This window comes from Mus musculus, chromosome 6, assembly GCF_000001635.26.
Source record: "Mus musculus strain C57BL/6J chromosome 6, GRCm38.p6 C57BL/6J".
In the NCBI taxonomy this organism is placed as follows: Eukaryota; Metazoa; Chordata; class Mammalia; order Rodentia; family Muridae; genus Mus; species Mus musculus.
Window position 1 is genome coordinate 5,133,712 of NC_000072.6, and position 23,516 is coordinate 5,157,227.

General features: G+C 42.7%; 1 protein-coding gene and 1 long non-coding RNA gene across 14 annotated transcripts in view; one reads left to right on the forward strand and one right to left on the reverse strand.

Annotated features, from left to right (window-relative positions):
- The window catches only part of Ppp1r9a (protein phosphatase 1, regulatory subunit 9A), a 262,790-nt gene that overhangs the window by 230,840 nt on the left and 8,434 nt on the right, over positions 1–23,516 (forward strand). For 5 of the 13 annotated variants that reach the window (XM_006505071.4, XM_017321590.2, XM_006505070.2 and 2 more), the window contains 7 exons: positions 306–463; positions 978–1,221; positions 9,517–9,604; positions 9,695–9,778; positions 20,298–20,496; positions 22,410–22,529; positions 23,293–23,316. In XM_006505071.4, the coding sequence (XP_006505134.1) occupies positions 306–463; positions 978–1,221; positions 9,517–9,604; positions 9,695–9,778; positions 20,298–20,496; positions 22,410–22,529; positions 23,293–23,316 (917 nt within the window). Of the gene's footprint in view, positions 1–305; positions 1,222–9,516; positions 9,605–9,694; positions 9,779–20,297; positions 20,497–22,409; positions 22,530–23,292; positions 23,317–23,516 lie in introns of those variants that run through there. The other 8 variants (NM_001363809.1, XM_006505078.3, NM_181595.4 and 5 more) reach the window with 5 other exon arrangements.
- Positions 17,526–20,301, reverse strand: Gm46949. The gene is made up of 2 exons (XR_001785191.2): positions 19,470–20,301; positions 17,526–17,741 (listed from the first exon to the last, which is right to left on the reverse strand). It is a non-coding gene; the product is annotated as a predicted gene, 46949 (long non-coding RNA).

Sequence of the window (23,516 nt, forward strand, 5' to 3'; positions counted from 1 at the left end):
TCATGGTCACCTTCTGTTACCCACACTTGACTTTGGCAAGTGGACTTCATCCATAGAGTCTGTAGGTCTCTTGTAACTGTGATTATCAAACGTTCCAACATGTGTGTCCATATGCAAGTGCACTCCGCTGCTTTATATAGTATGCTGCAGAAAGGGTGTCACCTGTGGAGTGTTAGACAAGCTGGAAAAATTGGCTTCTGTCCCCCTTGTCACTGATAGCCAGTGGCTGGGTTTCAGTGTCTGTGGTCCCCTCCCATCCTCTCTACCATTTTCTCTCACAAATTATTTTGCAATACTCTCCCTAGACCTGAATGAAGCAGTCCCAGAGACAGAGCGCCTGGATTCGAAAGCATTGAAAACCCGGGCCCAGCTCTCTGTGAAGAACAGGCGCCAGAGGCCCACAAGGACACGGCTCTATGACAGCGTCAGCTCAACTGATGGGGAGGACAGCCTGGAGAGGAAGGTGAGCACTCTCAATGGCTGGCAGACTCTTGCAGAGTGTCGTTGTCCACCAGTGTATTTATTGAACGTGATAGCGGTTTTACTGATCTGTGCCTTACTTGGAAGAAAGTCTCCTAAATTTGTATTCAATTGCTATATGGTTGTCATTTAAATCCTTTCCTCCATTCAGTAAGGTAGCCAAAAGCATTATCCACATTGCCGTATTTCATAGTGGTGCCTTTGATGTTCGGCTGTTGTTTTAATCTAGTGGAAATAATGAACATCCCAGTAATCATTTCTACATGCCTTAGGTGCCTGTGTTAGCTGCACAGTTGATTTGGTGAGTAGTTATAAACTGTGCATTCTCGGCGGTAAGCCAACAAATAAAAATTCCTTTCCCAGGAAAAGGTGAGGCCGTTTCAAAGTAAACGCTGCCCAGTCCTGACACTCAGGCATAAATCTGCTCTATGACCTCTATACCAACAGCCCTCAGACACTATAACCACACATATGTTACCAAATCGCTTCTGCCCAAGGCTTGGAGAGTTTCTTCTCCAGAATCGGAGTGTGGTGTCACACTCCTCACCCCCGTGACGAGCCCTAGGGCCTTCTCATCCCACCACACGACTGAGTCTCCAGGAGGATCACAGCATCCAGAAGGGGACCCTTTCTCCTCTATCTCGGGAGACACTTCATCCTCCTCGACTTCAGCATCCGATCATGACACAGAAGACTCTCCTTGCTGCCACCAAGCCACTGAGAAAGCGTTACAAGAGAAAGGTACGTGAGTTTGTTTTGTTCTTCCCCTTCTGGTTGATGTGGCATCACTAATAACACAATGTGTATGGTGTAAAACTAGTTTTTTTTTTCTCATAGGCACACAACCTTAGAGCACTGCTTTCCTTCTTAGGTCTTAGGGAGTAAGAGAATTCCCACTGCCATGAGGCTTGTTTCGTTTGTTTTTACTTTTGCCTGTCAGTTTGATCCTTTTATCACTTTATCCTTCCCCCAATGTTCTGGAAACGGTCTAAAGGTTGTGTACACTATCGCCTGGAGTCCATGAACACTAACAGCCATGTGAGGGGAGATGTGAAGACCGAGTGATGGTAAAAATTAGCAGTTGATGGATTTGTATTTAGTAAAGTTTTTCTAGTACTGATTTCGACGGTTATCATTATAATAATCATTATAGTGATCAGCAGTTATCATTATAATAATCATTACAGTGATCAGCATTGCAGTGTGACAGGATGGCACAGTAAAGATAAATGCAGAGCCCGTAGTCATGAGCCCAGACAGACACTTCTAGTGAAGCTAGAACTCCAAAGTGGTGCTGATAGACTTGACTTTTAAAAATATTCCTTTTATTTTATGGGCATGGACATTTTGCCTGCATGTTTAAGCAACGTCCTCAAAGGTCATCACATCCACAGACCTGGAGCTCTGGATGGTTATGAACCACCATGTGGGGGTTGGGAATTAATCCCAGGTCCTCTACAGGAGTAGGCAGTGGTCTTAACTACTGAGCCACTGTCTTTTAATTTTGGTATATAAAGCAGTACATGTGTGTTCAGATAAATTGAATAGTGCAGAGAAGTATAAAGCGTAAGGTTTCCCACTTCACATGTGATGTGTTCTTTTAAGGTAACAGTGCAGTACTGGTCATGTTATTTTTTATATAAACAATGTAATTTATACATATACACAGAACAGAAACTTTTTCAACATATATATATATTATATATGTGTGTGTTTATATACTTCCATTTTTTAAAAATGCACTCTTACTAATCACATGACTAAAACTTTACTGTACAAATAATATTTTATTAGTACCTATGAATATATACATATATTTAAATAACAAGTCTGCATATATGTACATATCTAAGTGAAACCCTGTATCTGTCTATTAATAATTATATACAAAATTACATATGATATATACAATGTGTATTAAGAAATATATTCATAGTCGAGACCAGAGAGAATTCTTGATGGTCCAAGCATGTGGACCCAAGTTTTGATCCCCAGCATGCACAGGTAAGCTAGGCCTGGGGGCGTGTTAATCCGCAGTCACGGTTGGTTGAGTGATACAGGCACATGCCTGAGTTCACTGGCCAGCCTATCCAGCCAAGTCGTTGAGCTCCAGCTTCAGTGATCCATGCTGTCTTAATAAAGAAGATGGAAAGCAACTGAAGGACACCTGACTTCCGTTTCTGGCCTCCACATACATACACATACACACACACACACACACACACACACACACACACACACACACACACACACACACAAACAGGGAAAAGGATTAATTATGGCAACCCTGCTGTGTGATTGAAAATAAAACAAGAAACATGGATAAGTGACTTGCAGTTGATCTGTATAGTCTCCATATAGCAGGAAATCGGGTAAACGACACAGACATGGCTGCGACAAGACATCGACAGGGTAAAGAAGATGACAAGAGCTATCTTGTCATATTTATAGAGAGCAAAGATGGCAGATGATTTAGAGGTGTACACAAAATTTTCGGTTGCAAATGGGAGTGGCAAACAAAGTGTGCTGCCTGGGACAGCAGGGTCGGGAAGTAGCAGCAGGAGCAATGCCAGGAGACCTCAGGGGTGGAGCAACAGGCTGTTCTGTGGACTCTTACCGTAGTCTATGCCTAAGAAAGAATAATCTGGATTTTAACTATCAAAAAGCACCGAGCATACAAAGTTAACAGATGGCCTCTTAGCATTTGAATAACTCCAAAGGACTGATTCCTTTTTAAAAAATGAAAAGCAGATAGAAGAAATCAAGTCACAGTTCCCCAAAGAGAAGGTGTCCATTGGTTTTTCTATGATCTGAGAAGGAGACAAGCTTCACTGATGATCAGAGAGACAACACTTTAAATTAATTGCCAAAATTGCCAGCTCCTCGGACTAGATGGAGAGGCTCTTCCAGGTAGCAGCAGCCCTGGAATGCACCACACGCATGCACTGTGGGCACGGCTGCACGTCACTGCACATTAGAGAGTTCCACCGGCGTTGGACACAGAACCCCAGCTGACCCCACAGCCCACAGAGCCTTGGGACTGTGGTGCACACTGGAGTTCTCCTGCAGCACTCTCCAGGGTTTTCTTGCCTCTGCCTGTCAGCTGCTAGACGCCGCCCCCTGTCAAAGACCAAGTCCTGTTCACAGCTCTTCAGAAGCTGCCCACGAGACGAGGCAGACACTGTGCTTAGCACAGAACACGAGTGGAGACCAAAAAAAAAAAATTCTGTTAGGCCCACAAAACAATCGGACATAATTGTCAGTTTGATGAACAGCGTCACTGTGATGTTGGTTACTTCCAAAGTGATTAAAGGTTTTCAAAACCTTTGATTAATCAAAGCATGGTTGTGATAGCACCTTCCCAGAGCTAGACCTCCAGTAGGTTCCCCTCCATCCCCTGAGCGTGCACAGGTAGATATTGGGAGAAGGCCAAAACAGAGGCTCATTCTTTGGAGCTGCTGATGCTTGGAGTCCCATCGTGCGAGGCTATGGGACAGAGCATCTGACCTATAAGGCAGGGTTGTTTCTTGCATTGCTTTGTTTGGCTATTTTCAGTGCTAGAGATTGGAGCCAGAGCCCCTCACATGCTGGATGAATGTTCTACCTTTGAACTGTGTCCTAGCCCCACAACTCACTATCTAAAGGCATAACGATCAGAAAGTGAACCCTTGCCCAAGAAAACTCATGGGGTCTTTCAAAGGCAGTGCAGTCTTATCTGGACTCCCTCTGCCTTTTGCTTCTAATTGATGGCTGCTTTGAAGTTGGCAGCAGAGTAATAAGCAGATGTGAACCTTCCTGGGCCCTTAGCAGACACAGCGCAGGAGAAAGCACTCATCTCCACCTCCATGGTGCTGTCTTGTCTGTGTCTCCTTTGAAATTAACTAGAACTAAAGAAGAAGACAGGGCATTTCTTCTCCAGAGAGAAGAAATCTTGGGCGTTCCCTTCCTCAGGTCTCCTGAACTAACCAGACTGCTGGGTAACTGAGCAGAGCGGTTCACCGACCTTTATTTAGTCCTAACTTAGAAGCAGACGAGCGGGAGGCCTCCTGTAGCGGACGCTCTGGATCATGGTTTCTGCAGGCGGAGTCAATTTGATGACCAAAAGCAGCTTGGGGAGGAAAGGTTTATTCCGTCTCATACTTGCAGATATCAGCGTATGGTCCAGGGCGGTCGGGGCAAGAGATCAGGAGAAGAGGAGACAGGAGCAGGGACTCATGCTGATGCTCTGGAGGATGACTGCTTACTGACTCACTCTCAACATTAGCTCCCAAACCCTCACAAATCAGCCCGCTGAGTGCTCTCAGTTCACTCTCTCCCAGCCCTCCCTACCCTAGGCTTCTGTGATGGTAGACTGTCCTCTCTTGAACGCCGTCACCCCACAGACATGTAGGAAAGAATTGGCTTTCTTGGCATTCTAATCTCAGTATCTCTGCACCTTGGCAGATGTCACCCAGAGCTGTCTCATCCACTGGCTGTCACACAGTGCTCTGAGGAGCGGAGGTTCTAGTCATCAGTTTTCAAGTCCCCGACGTCAATCAGATACACTAATCAATACACTAATCAATACACTAATCAATCTAATCAAGCTCAGCGTGCTGGATCATGCTGCCAAAAACTCGGAAAACATTCTGTACCAAAATAGTACTTTTCTGGCTTAGTCTGGGAGGATCAGCTGTCAGAGTAACTACTAGCCTTCAGTCATTCCGTTCTCTCCTAGGTAGTGGATTCATAAATCAGAAAGTTACTCAGTGAGCATAAAATTAGAATCAAACTAACCGGCTGTGTTCTCAGAGTGCCCCATTAGTGTGCTGGTGAGCTGCCCGTTCCTTTAAAGCTTTCTCATGTGCCTCAGGGGTTTCACCCAGTTCCCTACACAGACCTACGTGCCATTCAAACATTAAAGGAATTCTGTGCTTCCTTTTGATGAGATTGCTGATGCAACAAATGTTAATGGAATGGGATGTTCCCTCATTGAAATGTAACTCCAGAGCATAAGGTTCTCTAACTCCTGGCATTCCTTGCTGTATGAGACACATCCACTCATCTGAGATGGACTTAAAAAATTCAGGTGTGGTTACAGCTGGCACCCTCAGCATATGGCCTTTCTCTCTCGCTGCCTTCTCAGTGAGGGAACGAAAAATGGCTTTATGATGCTTCCAGGTACAAACTTGACCTCATGTCTATACGGTGGCTAACTAACACCGCACCCCGCATTCCACAGTGGTTTTCCCTGTTACTCCTGCCGCTGTGCCTTCATGTACAGTGACTGACTTAGTAGTTAAGTAGTTAGTGGCAAAACAAGAAGTGTGTGGCAAATAATTAATGCTCAACAAACCTATTGATGCATTACTAAGTTTGACTCTCCAGTCACGTAATGCTGCCATCCAGATGGGCCAGCCAAACACAACAGCCACCAGTTTTGCAACGGAAGAGTTCCTAGGATGCAGCCACACTTTTTCAGCCACAGAAGCATCCCTTCAAGCTGCCATGGCAAAGCATGATGCTTGAGAAGGAGACGGAACATCTTCCCGACATAAAATAGAAAGTGTGTACTCTCTGGCCCATATGGAGGGAATGTCTTCCTGATTGCTGGCTAGAAGTGTCTTTCAGCCGGCTCACCACTGCTTTCGGAACGTGGAGACAGTGTAGTCACTGCTGACTGTCTAGTTTTCAGTCATGCACCATTACTCTCCGTCTATCGAGTCACTTACAAAGGCGGGTAACATGACACAGTGCTTTATTGCAACCCTAAGCCTAGTCCTCCGGCTGCCTTACTGGAATTAGGAGTTCTTACATGTGTCAGTACCTCCATAGCATGTCATCATTTCCTCTCATATTTGAGAGATGAAGACAGAAGGAACCCCATAGGTGCTGTCTCCATGACTTACCTGCAGCTGAATGCCAGTTAAGTCAGCAGAAGCAAAAAAATGAATGAACAAAAAATGAAAACAAAAACAAACAAGCAAAACAAAAAACGGTGTCTCCGCAGAGGGCTGTTACCACAGAGATCTGTGGCCATAAGAGGGGTGGGACTGCTTCCTTTCTCTCTACAAGAGCATCCTTTCGCTGCGATTGGATCTCTACACTTTCAAGGCAGTGAGGCTTTGCCGAGACAAGGGTACCCAGTGTAAATAAAGCACTCTATCAATTTTCTACTCAGTGTTAGGAGTTAGTATGTGAGGTTTCTGTGTGACTTTAGCATACTGCCTGTGCTAAAGCATTCTCAGAAACTTTCATGGAGTTAATATCATCCTAACTAGAACTCATCTTTTCAAAGGCTTTACACAGCTCCCTTCTCATTCATATACTGCAATAGGCCTCTTACGTGTAGATATAAATAAGATGTGTGGCTGAGAATGGAGAAGACACATGCTGCTCTTCACCGAGGAAGTGCGAATTACATGACTACCCAAGGACATTAAAAAGAGGAAGGGATGGGAACGGAGATGCTGAAGGTAGAGTGCTGCTGTGAGCAGACACACAGGTTCAAAGGAATGGGCTGTCTCAGTGGATGCAAGTGTTGGTTTCTTCAAACTAGTGATACTGGGTGTAAAAGCCAATGCGCTTCATCTGTCCTTGGCCCTGTGACTTAACTATTTAGGTACTTCCCCCTAACCCTAGGAAACCACAGACCCTTCTGGGAAGAGAGTCAAAAGAAAAGGACTGTGGGCATGGGGAAACTGAGCAAGAAGGCAGTGGGGGAGGGTGTTTGTGAAGGAGAAGCTGGGCAATGCTGGGCAGATTGGTACAAGAGCCTTGACACTCGTGAGGCTGAGACAATGCTGAGAAGACAGTACCAACGCCAGTCACAGGGCTCAAGACTTCATAACACATGTTTTATCACAAACAGAAATAAATACAGAGATCAGATACATTGCATGGGAAATGTGATTAATTTCTATTGGAATAGAGGAGATACTGGGTCAAGAGAGAAACCAGGTCAGGGAAGTAGATCTGGACAATCCCATCATGTGAGAAGGGCAGTCAAGTGTCTTATCAAACAGATGGCACCCAGGAAGGGCTTTTGGACTCAGGTGCCCAGAGAGCGTGTAGTAGTTTAGAAAACAAGAGCCAAGTTGCTAAAGAAAAAGCTGAAGTGCCGAACTTCTGACTGATCACCAAGGTCATATTGGGGCAGTTCCTAAAACCTAATGGACATCTTACAATACACTAAAGAAATAATTATGCAAAAATATAGTAATCACCTTTCCTTAGCTCATATCACACCTGTGATGATTTTTATGAGGATTCATATATATATAACATGATTACTATCATATATATATATATGATAAAGGACACTATTATTTAATCTTGCTTCATGGTTTCCATGTTTCTTAAAACATCCTTAACAAATGTGTGAGATAATGATGTGAGGTTGCCTAGCAGCAAGCTCTGTGATGGACAGAATCAGGCTCTTAGTCCTAAGATGTCCAAATACTACACCACTAACAGGTTACAGAGAGTCTCCATGAATATAACCTCAGCTCTTCATCTCCTCACTCATTAAATGTCTTCCAGCTACCTCTAATTCAGAAAATAATTAAACAAGCTCCTTTTAACTTTGCACTGTCCTAACCCTTAAGAGTTCTTTAGGATTGATATGGAAGAATTCATCTCATTTGTTTCTTTGGCTTCTATTACAAGAAAATTGAAAAGCTGCTTTTTAAAAAAAAGTATCCATTAGCAAAACCACTGTAGAAGGTATCTATTTTTTAATGGCTATCTGTCATACCTATGGCTGTTTAACTCAGTTACTGAAAAATAATGATACAAATATTTGTAATAAACATTTGAAGCAAGAAGTAGATTTTTGACACAGGCATATATCTAACTCTTGTATTTCATCATGTACATTTCAGGAAATTATTTTAATCTCCTGAGAACCATTAACAAACAATATGAAAACCTCATAGCTAGGAGACCTTGGAGTATCTGTGTCCTGTGGAGTATCTGTGTCCTGTGGAGTATCTGTGTCCTGTGCTGCTTTAAGAGCTTTAGAGCTGAACTTCTGAATAGTAACTATGTGTACTGGTTTCTGATTAGAAATGTATCCTGAAGTAAACAAAAATCACAAACTAATAATCTGTAAGGTTCATTGAACATTGTCTTAGGATGTCTGTTTTCTATACGTCATTCCATGTCGAGTCCCTAGACATAAAAAGAAAAGAATAAAAGGAAAAGCTAAAATCCAACACTAGCAATTAAGAAGGAAGTACGCACACACCCAACACTCCTTGCTGCAGAGTTTCATCCCCCTTGTCAAAGGTGGAGCATATGCCACTTGTAGATATATCGTACTAAACCCCATTCTCAAAGTCTTTCTTCTGGTGGACAAAATGTCTCACGTCCTGTTCTCCGTGGCTGCTCCCTGCAGAGTGCCAACCCTCGTTCACCGAGGTGTGGCTCAGTCGGCTCCAAGTCCTTGGAAGACTTGGCATCTTTGGTGTCATGCTAGGCCAGACAGTTGTGCTCCTACTAGCCCTTCCAAAGCACCTTCAAAACATATATGTGGCTTCTGCTATGGAAGGCGCCCCAGGTTCTGCCTTACCCTGTCTCAGAATTGGCCCTGGGCCACTAGTACGGGCAAGCTCAAATCTTTATTCTCAGTTGCTTTCTGAAGCTTCCAGACCTTAACAGGTGATGCTTTCTTTGGGGATTTGAGATTCAAGTGGGTTTCTTCAGAAGGTAGGAAAATCCCAAACCAAGAAACAGAGGAAGATGAAACTCAGACCTTCACTGCCAGAGATGGGGCCAAGTCACCACCACAGCTGCCGTGAAGTGAAAGCATTTACTCCTGGTCATTTCCTTTGTCCCCATAAGTGTGAAGCTGGTGTCATGGAGAGAGCCATCCCTGCTGTGCTGAATGTCCCCATCATGGCTGAGTTTCCTTTGTCTTGTGAACAGGAAAGACAATATGTTCTTATACATTAAAGAATTTGGACAAAACTCTTAGATTCTGAGATACCCCGACTTTTGATTTGTGGCTTAAAATATAAAAATAACTGATCGCTTCCCTATGTGTCTATGTCCTAGATGATGACAAATATCCTAAATCACTAAGAACATCCAGTTCATTTGTGGTACAAAGAGGAAAAATTAAGCAGAAGTTTGCGGATCTGGGGTAAGCACCTCCTTCTAAAAATGTAGTCCCCTGTAAGGGAATATTTAAAGGGGTTATCTTTCTCTCTCTGACTGCATGCTGTTATTGTAGGGCACCTTTGCGAAGGAATCCCAACAAGGGGAAGAAACGGAAAGACAAAGAAAAGGAAGCCAGTAGGTTTTCTGCTGGTAGCAGGTACGGGTGGGTGATTAAAAATATACATTTCTTTCTTTTAGCTGACTCTGCCTCTCTTTTACTGTTAACCAACATGAGTGGTCAGTGTTTCTAAACCCAACTAATGTAGACTCTGAGTTGTGCTGAGAGAAAATTAGTTTATGGTTATCTTCAGTTACAGCTTTGAACATACCCATTGGCCACTAACTGCAGAGTTGGAGTCACGTGAATTATTTCATTAGATACTTAAATCCATCAGTGGGGTATTTTAGACATATTTTGGGTTTGTATCTTTTTTGTGTTGGGGCTTTTGGTAGTTTGTTTTTGTTTTGTTGTGTTGGCTGGCTCTTCACGTTATTATTAATTAATGCCGTCCTGTCCCACACATCCTCATCTAATGGAGTCATTTGGCACTTGGCACCATGTTGGCAATCTACATTCTCGTAAGAGCGGCCACCCATTCTCTTGCTGGTCTCAGCTGTTTAGAGGACTTGCAAGCACTATTGACTATGCTCGCCTTTCAATAAGAAAAAATAATTAGATAGAACAGCATTTTGAACAGCATTTGGTCCGGTTTTCCCAGTTCCACTCTACAGGTCTAGAATGTAACAGATCAGTAGATCATAAAGCTCTGAAGCCTGTGTCTAGGAGTGAATCTCAGTTCTTCTTGGAAATCCTGGATAAGTTCTTCAGCCATCTCCACCTTTTTCCTCAATATGAGGTGAGGGTAATAATGGCTTTTATAAGGCTAATGGGAAGTTAGATAGGATTGCATACAAAGTATGCAAATGCTCTCTATAGACTTGGTGTATAGGTGGGAGTCAAAACCATTACTGATGACAGTTGCTATTGTTGTTATTACTTATTACTCACACAGTGGTTTTGCATTTGCCAACTTCATTTAATCCTTTTAATTAGATTGGGAAGGCAGATAGTAGTGCCATTCTTTCTTGATGAAGAATTTCCCCTTCATTAAACTTAGTTGATTGTCCCCAGGTTATCCACAAATCATTGAGGACAAAGATGAGACTTGTGCCTTCTGTCTAGTTGCCTCTCTAACATGTCATGCCAATGCTAGGTACCAACGCATCTAATAATCAATGCAATTTTTTACAGAATTGGGGGATGATAGTAACTATCGTTATGGTTTCTCTCAGTGTCATAGACTAGGGAAGAAACAAAACCCTATGTGTTAAAATCTCCTGGGGATCATTTGTCCACTTGATAGGTTGTCCACTGCTGTTTCATCATGTGTCCCTGTCCTTGGTGGATTGGAAAATGGAGAAAGAATTCAAGATTTAATTAGTTTTGCTAGTCTGGTTTTCAGTTCTGTTCTGTAGTGGTAGAATGCCCTCCATATTTTGAGGGAATCTCAAGAAAAGTAGTACATGTGATACTGAGAAGCAATGTAACTCAGTCTGTAAAGCTTTGAAAAAGCCACTTCCAAGAGAGCAACGGCTGAGCAAAGCCCCAGTGGGCAGCTCTGCTTGTTCAGGGAGCTGCCCTCCCTCTTTTGATATTTCAGCAGCAGAACAGTATCCTCTTCTCGGCTTCGAGGCTCAGCCCAAGGGAAATGTAAACATAGAAGCTTGCAGAAGAGAACACGTTTGACTGAGTTACAAGTGCAAATCAAGCATGCGTTGATGGTGTTGGTGGGTGCTGGCTGTGCTATAGGAAAAGTCACAGTGAGCTGGAGGTGGTGTCACCAGCGCCCCGTTACCCACAGTGTTTGACCCATACCCAGTTGCTAGCTCAGCTGTCTCCAGCTTTGTCTTTGTAAAACGTTAATTCTTGATTCCCACTGGTTCATTGAACGCAAATAATTATACATGTACTAACAGCAGATAATAGTTTTCAATTATAATTATTAATAATTACAGTAGAATTTTGGTGGGATAAAAACAAGATTATATAATTGAAATAGAAAAACAGAAGAGAACTTTTCTGCTTCAGAAAAACAATTTTGAACTGTCAGAGTAATTAGGTATCATAGTCAAATCAGCTCCTGTCTCCTACATGGGCTGATAATGGACCCACAGCCTGATAAGATACAGTCCCAGAGGAGCAGAACTACCCGCCCGTAGGAGCTCCATGGAGCTGATCCTATAGGTGCCCACAAGTAGGGGTCACACACTTTGTCAGCTGCAGGGAGGATCCTGGGTCAGTCACAGAGAAGAGTGGGGCATGGACTCTACCTCAGGAGCTTTCTCAGAAGAAGCAGCAGAAGGGTTTCAGAGTGAGCCAGTAACTTTCATCTCGTAGGCTTTCTGTCAAGTCCCCATTGGGTTGTTATAATCTGTGCAAGTCGTCAGCCGGTTCTAACGTGTAGCTGTTAAGCTTGAGAGGATAAGACTCTCACCACATTTAGTCTTGGTGTCACTTTTCCTTCCCCACAGGGTTTACTCTGCTGTGTTTCTTGTGAGGACATAATAACTCAGAGACCCGAGCAGCAGGAGACACACAGAGAAAATAGATGAGGATAATGATCATAATGAATAATCCCAGGGCAGAAATATGATTTAGTGTGCATAGTAAACACCCTGATTTGCACAGGCACCATAGGAGACAACAAGCACAGTGCTGGAGCCAGCTCACCTGAGAGGTACACACCTGTGCCGTAGGATCAGCCATAGCTCATCCTTGATTGGAGAGAGGTGAATACTGGTTAGTGGTTAGTAAAGAACCTATTTGGAACACTGTTGATAAGTTCCAGTTTAGATTCACTGGACAATGGTGTGTGTGTCTGTGTGTACATGTGTCTTTGGGTGTGTCTGTCTGTCCATCTGTCTCTGTGTTTCTCTCTCTGTATGTTTGTCTCTCTGTGTTTCTCCTTTGGAAGTGAACTTGCATTTATCATAAAGAATGAACAGTGACAAGAAGACTGAGATGCAATCCAAGGTAGGAGTCCTGACTTTGCCTTAAATAGATCCTCTTCACGTCCTGTAAGTAAGGTCGTGACATCTTACTCAGTATCTGCCTCTGTATTTAGCACGGCTGCCCTGATGCCTGTGTGTCCTGCACTGCTCTACAGTGAGATGGGCCGTAGCTGGAAATGCACACCTCCTTCAAAGGCTTCATATGAAAAGGGAATTATACACGTTCTAGTTGTTGTAATATTAATTGTATATTAAAACACTTTATTTTATATTCAGAGTTGTAGATACACTTTAAAAATTAGTTGTACCTGTATCTTTTCTTTTTCTTTTCTTTTCTTTTCTTTTTTTTTTCTTTTCTTTTTTTGAGACAGAGGTTCTCTGTATAGCCCTGGTTGTCCTGGAACTCACTCTGTAGACCAGGCTGGCCTCGAACTCAGAAATCCACCTTCCTCTGCCTCCCAAGTGCTGGGATTAAAGGCTTGCACCACCACCACCCGGCTCCTGTATCTTTTCATGTGGCTTCTAGAAAGTGTTAATTTCGACATGCCACCCACATATGTGTCTGACATATGATGCAATCTGTAGGAGTCTATGAAAAATAAATATTCCTTAGATTCAAAACCATTATCATGTTGGCCTATAATTAATATGTTTATTCATTATTTATGTATAGTTCACTCTTTCAAAATACTTTTTTTACACTCAGAAATGTGTTTTGCAACATAATTTATTTTAGAAGTAAGCAGCATGGGAAAGTACAGTGAAGCAGAAGGTGTAGGTGTTTGGTCCCTAACTCACCACCTTTATAGTAAGCATCATCTTAACCCCTTCATGAAAACAAAGGGCATAAGCCTAAGTGCAGAATCTAGGTTCAAAACTCAGTTCTGCCTTAACCTATCTCTGCCTCAGTTTTCTTGTCTGAAAAATGGAGCCACACACATATTCCTCATATAATGGTCTACAGACTTTTGGGAAGTCTGAGAGTGATCACATTTAACAAATATACATTGTTATCTTTGTCATTTCCAATATTCAGAGAAAGTTTGCTTGAAGGGAATTAAAGTATTCTTTGTGCATTATGCTGGCAGGCTTATCCATCCAAGGATGATATCCGTGATAGCATGGAAATCAAGTAGTTCAATAGATTTCGCGGGTGGCAACCCTTCAAAGATAATATTTCTCTCAAAGCCTTTGGATAACATGCTATGCCAGTGAGTTTGAGATTAGATCCTATGACAGGTGCCCAGGAGGGCTGCTTTCCTGCTGCTGGGTAAGGCAGAGGCTAGCTTGACAGCCATCTGATCTGAGTAGATATGCATTCATTAGCAGAACAGGGGTTGCCGTGGACATGTGACTTTATATAGGAAAGTGCTTCACTGGTGCTTGGGCTGGTCCCAGGGAGAGAGCCACTGGGAGGTACCGAGTCCCCGTTTTAGAGTCCCAGTCATGTTGATAAAATAAGAATACCTATTGGGCCATCTCAGCGACAGTCTTATTGAAGTCAGAAAAAAAATGAAAGGCAAGAAAGCCGGAGATATCAGCAGTGGCTGGCAGAAGAGACGGAACTATGTAGAGAGAAAGAGCCCACAGCCTCTATTCTGAGGTCTAGTCCACACAGAGCAGGTCCTATCTGATGGCACCGGTGAGCTGAGTGGCGCAGCGGTTAACTCTTTCCTGTTTTGTTACTCTGAAAGGATGAAGGGCAGCTCCTGTGTGGAGAGCGAGGAACGGAGTCAGTTTCCCTTTAGCTTCCTTAGGTGAGAGGCAGAAGGGGTTGGCAGGCAACTGTGGGTTTTGTCACCTTTAAAGTCTCTCTTAGCTTTGTGGTCAGTTGAAAGCCCCTGCCATTGGCTCATCTTTAATGTTGCCATGGTTATAAGCAGCCTGTGTATCTTCATCACTTACATACTTGGCTTCTGCTGGTTTGTTTTTAATCTAGCAATGGGAAGCCAGTGCTTGAAAATAAATTAAAAGCAGCTTGGAGATTTCCCATTATTGTGATTGATCTCTGCCTCCTTTTTAATTCTTAAATTTCCTCTCTAGCAGGTCATTACTGACCGCAGATCATGCTGTTTGTCTCAGAAGAAGCGGACATTGCTGTCATATGTCCTAGCCAAGCTTGTGAAAGACTAGCTGCCCAAAATGATCTCAGTCCTCGGTTTCTACCCATCCTGCCTGCATAAGAGCAGTTGCCTTTATGCAGCCTCTGAGGAGCAGCTTGGCTCTGGTAGAGCCGACTGACATACCTGCTCTCTGTTAGCTGTATATGTATATGTATATGTATATGTATATGTATATGTATATGTATATGTATATGTATATGTATATGTATATGTATATGTATATGTATATGTCAGCTTAATAACCTGAACACCGCACAAAAAAGTCTGTCTGGGGCTATAGCTCAGTCCTTAGAGTGCTTCCTGGGTTTCACCCCAGATCCTAAAGTAAGTCCAGTGGCCCAAGACTGTAATCCCAGCTCTTGGGAGATGGAGGCAGGAGGATCATAAATTCCGAATCATTCTTTTGACTACACAGCAAGTGTGCAAGGCCAGCTAGGGGTACTTGATACTCTGCTTCAAAACAAAGAAAAACTTTCCTTAAAAAAAAGTCCTATGTTAAATTTGTAACGTAAGGAGGACCCTCAGCATCTTGTTACTTTCATCAGCTTGGTTGACCTGTATAAAAACACATATACCTGTAATTCTAGCCCTTGGTGTCTGGAGAGGAAGAGGAGTCTGAGGCCAGCCTGTGTTCTATAGCAAGAGCAGTGTTAATTCAAAACAGAAATAAACACAAGGAAGGAGGGAAGATATTCAGGATCTGAGAGGAGGTTGTTTCCGTAGGGATAATTCCTTCACTAAAGATTCATTCAGATCTGCCCACATAGATTTCTTTACATTAAAAAAATGTTTATTTTTTTAATTTAATTATATTAAACACACACACATACACATCTCAGATGAGTGGGCTGGAGAGATGGCACAGTCAGAAGGCAAACATGCATGGCAACCTGTGTTTAGGTCCCGACACCCATGTAAACCCAGGCTTGGCAGTGCCCTGGAGGAACAGGCACAGGTGGATCTGGGCTGCCTGGCAACCCAGCCTCCACAACAGTGAGTTCCGCTGCTTCAGGGAAGAGAAGGGAGGTTAGAAGAGAAAGATACCTGATACTGTCAACCCTTGGCCTCAACACACACATGCACACATATATGAACATGTACATACATCATAGGAAGGGAGGGAGGGAGGGAGGGAGGGAGGGAGGGAGGGAGGAAGGAAAGAGGTTTAGACCATTAAGATGAGTTTAAATTTTCAAGGGTGTATCTCACATGTAGAGTGTGTGATTGGTGTGCCCAACACCGTGGGTTTAATCCAAACACCAAATTAATGAAAATACATATTAAATGGTACATTTTGGTCAGATTTATAATAGCACACCTTTATTAAATACCTAAGCAGTGGATTTATTATCCTGAAATTAACATCTGGTTTTTTGTTTTTGTTTTTTTGGGGGGTTTGGGGATTTTTTGTTTGTTTGTTTGGTTGGTTGGTTTTGGTTTTTTGAGACAGGGTTTCTCTGTGTAGCCCTGGCTGTCCTGGAACTCACTTTGTAGACCAGGCTGACCTCGAACTCAGAAATCTGCCTGCCTCTGCCTTTAGAGCATGGATCTATATGCTCCTTTCTCAATTTTCAACTGAAACTGCAGAGGAAAGGGAATAGCTTGGGTGTCTCCTGGGAGTCTAGTGTGAGGCAAAATGGACTCTTGGCTGTTGACCAGAAATTCCAACCAGAGCTGTGGATCTGGAACAGATATCCAGGGAGGTTGAGCCTGAGAATCAGAGGGGCACGTGCTTCTAATGCTACTGACCAGGATCTCTAAATGTACTGTGGATGGTGCTGGCCTCACAGCCTCAGTGTCTTCAGTGGGTATTAGACCTTTGCAAAATTCCTCCCTCCAACTTAGATGAGAGGGAGTCTGCACATAACCCTCTGGTCTCAGCTGTTGTTCTTCAGTTAGCTTCAGATATATATATATATATATATATATATATATATATATATATATATATATATATATATTATGATATCCAACTAGACTCTGAGTACTTCCTATACCTTATTTGCAGAATGAAAACAACAAAATATCACCGTAAGGTATTTAACAGAAAAAATAAAAATCATGGTACTAGTCCCAGGATAAATGGATTTCAGAGAATAAGTATGTGAGTTAATTGCACTATATAGTCATTAAGAATAAACAATTTGACTATCAGGAAGGGTTAATCCGATGACATCTTTGACTTACAAAAATTGAGTTTGATGGCAGTTGTTTCCTCTAGTTCCTAGCAGTAGGGCACAGAAGGACATGCTATGGCAGGGGCTTGGGATGTTTCGATTTTTTTTTCTTAATGATGAACTTTGCTATATTAACCAAAGGTGAACAGAGGGCAGAACCCCTGGTTCCTGGAACCCTCCGGAGGTTACATTCAGATCCACTCAGAACTCATCCTACCAACCTTGATGTGGAAAAGAGAAGAAGAAATAAGAGAAAGAGGAAAGGAAGGAAGGAAGGAAGGAGGGAAGAGAGAAGGGAGGAGTGAGAAGCAAGGGAAGGAAGGATCTTGTATTGTTGCAAACATTTTCTGCAAAGTTAGACAGATGATAAAGAGGCACTCAAAATAGAAGCCCAGCTCCCGAGCTCTGGCTGCTTCTTCAATTTATCCAGGAAGAAATTGGTGTTTGTTTATGAACACATGTCTCCCGGGCTGTTGAGTCTATAATTTTAAAGTAATAGAGTATTGAGTATCTTAATGAATATTCGATTACTCTAGGTCCAAGCAAATGGAAGCAAGTTCTTTTCTCTGAGAATAAAGGTTGCACACAGGGGTTAGTTACACAGTCATGGATTTTTAAAGTTACAGGTAATAAATAATAGAGCTAGAAGACAGGCACAGCAGAGCACAGCCAGAATCTGTTGGTTTGTAGCTGTGGGACAGTGGTTATCACCGGGATGTGGGCTTCCCGCCAACTCTTTCCTCATCTTCCCAGGAGCTTTGCAGAAAGACAGTCTCTGTCACAGGCTAGGCTTCCATAACCTTGTTCACTAACAGTTGAAAAGAATCAAAAGAGCACAGCTAATTAAAACTCTCATAAAATGCTCTCAGCCAGGAAAATATTCAAAACTGATAATGTCTGTGGACATGTACGTCCGGCATTGAGGGTGAGCTCAACTGTGGCTTGTCCTAGGGCTTGGACTCCCTGGGGTCTCTTTCAGTGAAGCTGGTGACCAGCAGCATTGACATTCCCTGCCTTCATTGTCCTCATGTTATGATGGTGGTCTGTGGCCATGGCTACAATCATTTGATTTAATCGTAAGACGAGGATATCATGCTGCCCTTAGTTACAAAGCTTCCTCATAAACTCTCAGGCAGTGGCTAATCCCCTTAGTACTATAGTTCCCTTGACTCAGCATTGTCCAGCCTGAAGGGACCAGCTTCTCCTTAGATATGGGATTGCAGAGAAGATATGTTTGTTTTTCTAAACAGACTATTATGGATGTTCATACTGGAATGTAGGGGCTAAGTTAAAGATAAGCCAGAGAAGTTATCACTGGATAAATGGTGAGAGCCCCAAAGAGATTTCTCTCTCCAGATGGCATGGGTCACTGTTTAATGGGGCATGGGAAGGGGCAGCAGGATGAAGCTCCCACAGTCAATCTCTGGATCAAGCTGGAGTCTCCTCTTATCTCCCACCTACAAGTACTTCTTAGCACTTGTTCACATTCCAACTGCTGCTGTTTACCTTAAGGTTTCTCCCCCTCTCCAGGGGGAGCAAAGAAGAAAGCTGTTCCTTTGCTTTATTGCCATCAGATTCATGTTTCCAGAATCCTTCACCTCAGGATAGAGTGCGGGTGTGATAACACTGAGTTCTCAAACTGTCAAAACTCATGGGAGGAAACTGAAGTGTATGGAGCCAGGGAAGCAACTTTCCACACATGACCACAAATGTTCTATGGTGACTTGAGCTATATTTGCATTTGGCGTAGTCATGATAACATGATAAATATAGATTCCAGGTCAGCTCCCCTTCTTTCCTCCTAGTTCTGAACAGCCAAGAGTTGCTGTGAATCTAACTGCTGTACCAGAAGCCTCTAACCAGCTTTATTTGGTCCATGGGCAAAGAATAAAATGTACCCCCTCCAGAGCCCAAGGCCTCAACAAGTATGGGCTTAGTTATCTTACCCTCCTGTCCTCTGCTAATAAATAGATTACAAATAAATAGAGTACAAAATTTTCTGTTTATTTTAAACTTGAAGATGAAGTTTAAGGGTGACCTATTGATTTCTCATTGATTTCTATTATCCTTGAAGATATCCTACTGCCCCCCTCCCCCAACACACACTTTTTAAACACACTAAAGTGATCCCATCTTCTGGATTCCTTTATGTGACCGTCACTTTTATTCACCCATCCCCTGTATCAGTTTTACCAGAATTTCACAAGTGTCTCTGTTCTTGTTAGCTGTCCTTGTATCCCTTTGCACTCTCTCTGCCTTACTGTGCAGGGTACTTACATGGGGAGTGCTGCATTTGGTACTTGTAGCACTGTTTGGACACAAGCCCCAAGTCTTAGACTTGATGCTGTTTATATCACTTTAAACTTTACTTTAAAATGTACTTGAAAGGAAGTGTAAGGAGACTGGAATTCAATATACACGAGGGATAGAAACTATGTGTATGTTACGAAGGCACTTTTAATTGAAGGGATTCCTGTTGTCATAGTATTAACAGCTACCAAGTAATTGCCTCCCATCCAGAATCATTGAGACATACCGAGGCTGGCCTCTTCCAAAAGCACATGAGCACTTTCTTCGTAGGTTCCTGGACAAGTATTTTCACTTGAACAATAGATAAATACAATTGTGAAAGTAACTGATCAGTTTAAATAAGAAAAGTGGTATCTCTCAGCTGCTTTTGAATCTTTAAATATTTCTATACTTCAATAGCTTTTGTGGCTCTCTAAGAAATGTTAACCTATTCAATTCATTACAGTCATATATAGGAGATACATCAACACATTTATTTGTACAGATTAAGACAAAGGGGCAGAGAAGGCTTGAGACCCTTAGGAGGTGATCGGACCTCAGCTTCCCATGATGATTTCAGCCCCTGACCCTCCTGTGACTAGACACTAAGACTACGATGAGAAACAAGCAAGCTGCATCTTCTGCTTAACATTACACATGCTCTGCAATTTCCAAATCAGTGGAATCTTTCTGCTCTAGATTCTGGGAGCATAAATGCAGGGATCGGTGTAAAGAGTGCTGGCTGTGAGCTACTGTGGTGGCTTTCCTAGGAGGCATCTCCAAAAGGGTGTGCTACCCCTATTTTAATTCATGCATGTATGCTTATAAAGACATATTTAATAAAGTTTTGCAATTGAAATATAAGTTCAAATCCATGTATTATCATAGATTCCATTTAAATGCAGAAAGATGATAAATATTAAGGTTAACACTGTTGCCCAAAGCAATACCTTTTTACCACTGTGGTAGAACAGTTTCTCAGAGAGTTGTCCCTATCTCGAGGGTCTTGCTAGAGCTGGGTTCAGTGTCTTTTGCCATTTATTTGTCTAACATGTTCATTCCTTTCACACCACAGAATCTTCAGAAGCAAGTTGGAGAACTGGAAAAGCAAACCAAGCTCTGCAGCTCAGGCCTCCACCCGCTCTCCTTGCATGCCTTTCTCATGGTTTAATGAAAGCCGGAAAGGATCCTATTCCTTCAGGAACCTGCCTTCAGCTCCAAGCCCCCTTCAGCCTTCTCCTGAGACTCAAGTCTCAGATAAAACAGGGTCCAAGGTAGACAACAGCGGACTATAAAAGCCGACAAGAAAGTCCCCCAATCCTGTCTCTTCAGTTTTTGGAAAGCCTTCTCAACTTGCGCGTGCACCCTGGATCTGATGAACCAATGTGCTAACATTGTCCTAGGCATGCATGATGTTTCCTTTACGGGGGAAAAAGCCCCACCTAACCAGCACCCTCTTTAATACTGTTCTATTCTAGTGTGTGCTTTTCTCTTCGATTTGCCTGTCATTTCATTTACTGCTATTTAATCTGTTTGACAGTTAAGCCATGCTGGGAAAGAGGCATTTGGATAGTGAAACAGGGTTGGAAGATATTTACTAAGTATTCTCCTTTAAATTGCATTATGAAACAGTTTCACTGTGCTTTTCAAGATTTACTGGAAAACAGATAAATTTGCCACTGACATATATTCAAGTGAAGCAAACAGAAAAACAAAGGCCACTGACATATGGCACCTTACTTACGTGTATCAAATGTCCGTGCAGATCACCTCTTCTAATTCTTTTTACCATTAGCAGAATTACATTAGATGTATATGCGTGGATGTGATGCTTTTCAAAGTGTGCAATGGTTATTTCCAGCATGACAACGCAAGCCTGGTTTAACCCTGTACTGACACACATGGTGACTAACCTTTGCAGAATTTGGTCTCCTCTTTTCCTGTGTTCACTCTTTTCCCCCCAAACAGAACCGTGAGGTTAATCTTACTTAAACTGAATTCTTCCCTGAGGTCAGCAGCTCGAAGAGTTTTGACCTGGAGTCTGGAGGATTGCATCTCCAGTGATAACACCAAAGGGTGAAGTGCTGTGCGCGTGACTTGCTGCTGAATGTTTACCAGCTTTGCTCCTTTTTGGAAGATTTATCAAATCTTGAAGTTGGTTTGGTACTAAATTCCCCAGTCTCTGGGATGGTGTTTATTCTCATCAACAATCAACTAAGCCCAACACAATATAACCTAATGGAACTAACGGTCTGGTTCCTGGAGAAGTGCAGTATGAAACAAGGTGGTGTTGGGCAGTGGCTTAGTTTCTGGGAATCCAACCACTCTACAAGTAGCAAAAGAAATTTTGGTCACAAGTGACTCTTTGGACCCTTTAGTGCTATTCTGAGACTTATGGTTTGCTTGAGTGATCCTAACATTATCTCACATTAAAGAGAGGTTCATTATAAAACATTTTCACAAGTAAAGCTCTGTGGCCATTGTCAAGTTGTTTTAACATCTGCTGAGCATGTTAAAGTAATTCCAGGAAAATTCATTTTTTCCCACATCCCATCTGACTCACCCCAAGAAGCTGTGCAGCCTTGTGGTTCTGTTTCATACTGTAGTCTCTTTGGCTGTGGGCTGGTGCCATGAGAGAGTTTTATACACCAACATCTAACTAGTGCTGTGTTGTCAGTCCATGCCCTCCTCCAGAATCATCATTTTTAAAGCTACATCCAGGGGGGGACCTGTCACTTCTCACAGTATTTATCACAGCCAGCCACACGCCATCTTTCCCAGGGGCACTCCAGCTACCTTCTTGATATGAATTACCATCTGTTCCTGATAACTCAGCCTCTCCACACCATCTTGTATTCCTACTTACACTGTTTCTTGTCACAGTTAGGGTCAAAGCAGATGGGCTTATTAATATCACTACTCTGAGCACTGGCAGAGGGTAATGAATTCTGTACCCTTGGAGAGAAACTCAAGAATCATTTCTGGATCCCACATATCCTTGTATCAGATTGAGAAGGTGCTCAGAATTTTCACGCAGGCTTCTGCCCCACTGCCCAACTGAAGGTTGTCCCCAAGCACACTCGAGCTTCTAAAGACAGTTGATTAGCATGAAGCATTTGAGGACTTGGGAGCACCTGCTTCTAGTTCACTCTGTGTTCATTTAACACGGTTGTATTCATTTTGACAGAATTTCACCTTCAATGATGACTTCAGTCCAAGCAGTACCAGCTCAGCAGACCTGAGTGGCTTAGGAGCAGAACCCAAAACGCCAGGGCTCTCCCAGTCCTTGGCACTGTCCTCGGATGAGGTACTGTAGTGGCACCGTAACAGAACTTCGTTTTTATGTGGCTCATTTCCTCCATATCCCACTGTGGGAAGATGTTTGAGGGTAGATTTAACAAAGAAGGCATCAACAGTGAAGTTTTGTGTTTAACACAAAATCCCCATGATTCCATTCCCTTTGCCCTCCACATTAAAGAAAAGTATAGTTTCTGAGCCCATTGAAGCTTCTTGGGAATCCCATTCTACATGTAAACATAAATGTTAGAGTCTGGGCACTGGAGAGCAAGCCTGGGCTGTGACTGATCTGTTCATTCTGTCCTTTCCCAGAGTAACCCCTACCCCCCCACCCCGACTCTGAGGGTCTTTTGACTACCATATGCCCCCTGTTGGATCATTACTATCAATAGGAATGGTTCCGGAAAGGAAATAGAGTAAGAACCATTTATTCAGATGCTAGAGTGAAGATTAGCATTGCTAAGAATTGCCAGGAAGTATGTATGCAGGAGATAAGCAGAAAACTGTGTTGGGATTGGCTTAGTTCTATAAATAGGTGGGAGTCAGGGGCAGGAAATAATGTAATTAGAATTTGTTCTTACAAATGAAATAATTGTTCTTACTTCTTTTTAGCATGAGTTATATGCAATAAGCCTTTTTTTTCCTTTAAATGTTTCTGGTCATGTTTTCCTAGCTGGGCTTGATTTTGATGTTATAAAGCGTGTAATGTTGGTACTGTGTGTCCCATTTCTGTAACATTCTTCTTCTCGGTTCTTTTGTTGCTACTCACCCAGAGCCTGGATATGATAGATGACGAGGTGAGCTATCTGTGGGTTGTGTGTGGTGCCTTGTCTCTTCAAAACTGCTTTTCTCTCCTTACAAAATGACTATGAATCCAATACTAAAGAACCCCTTCCTCTGGAGTGGAGGGGAAATACCCTGCAATTGTTTACATTTGAATTAAAAGATATTCCTGGATCTAGAGTCCCTAAGCCCCACCTCCAGAGTCCCTAAGCCC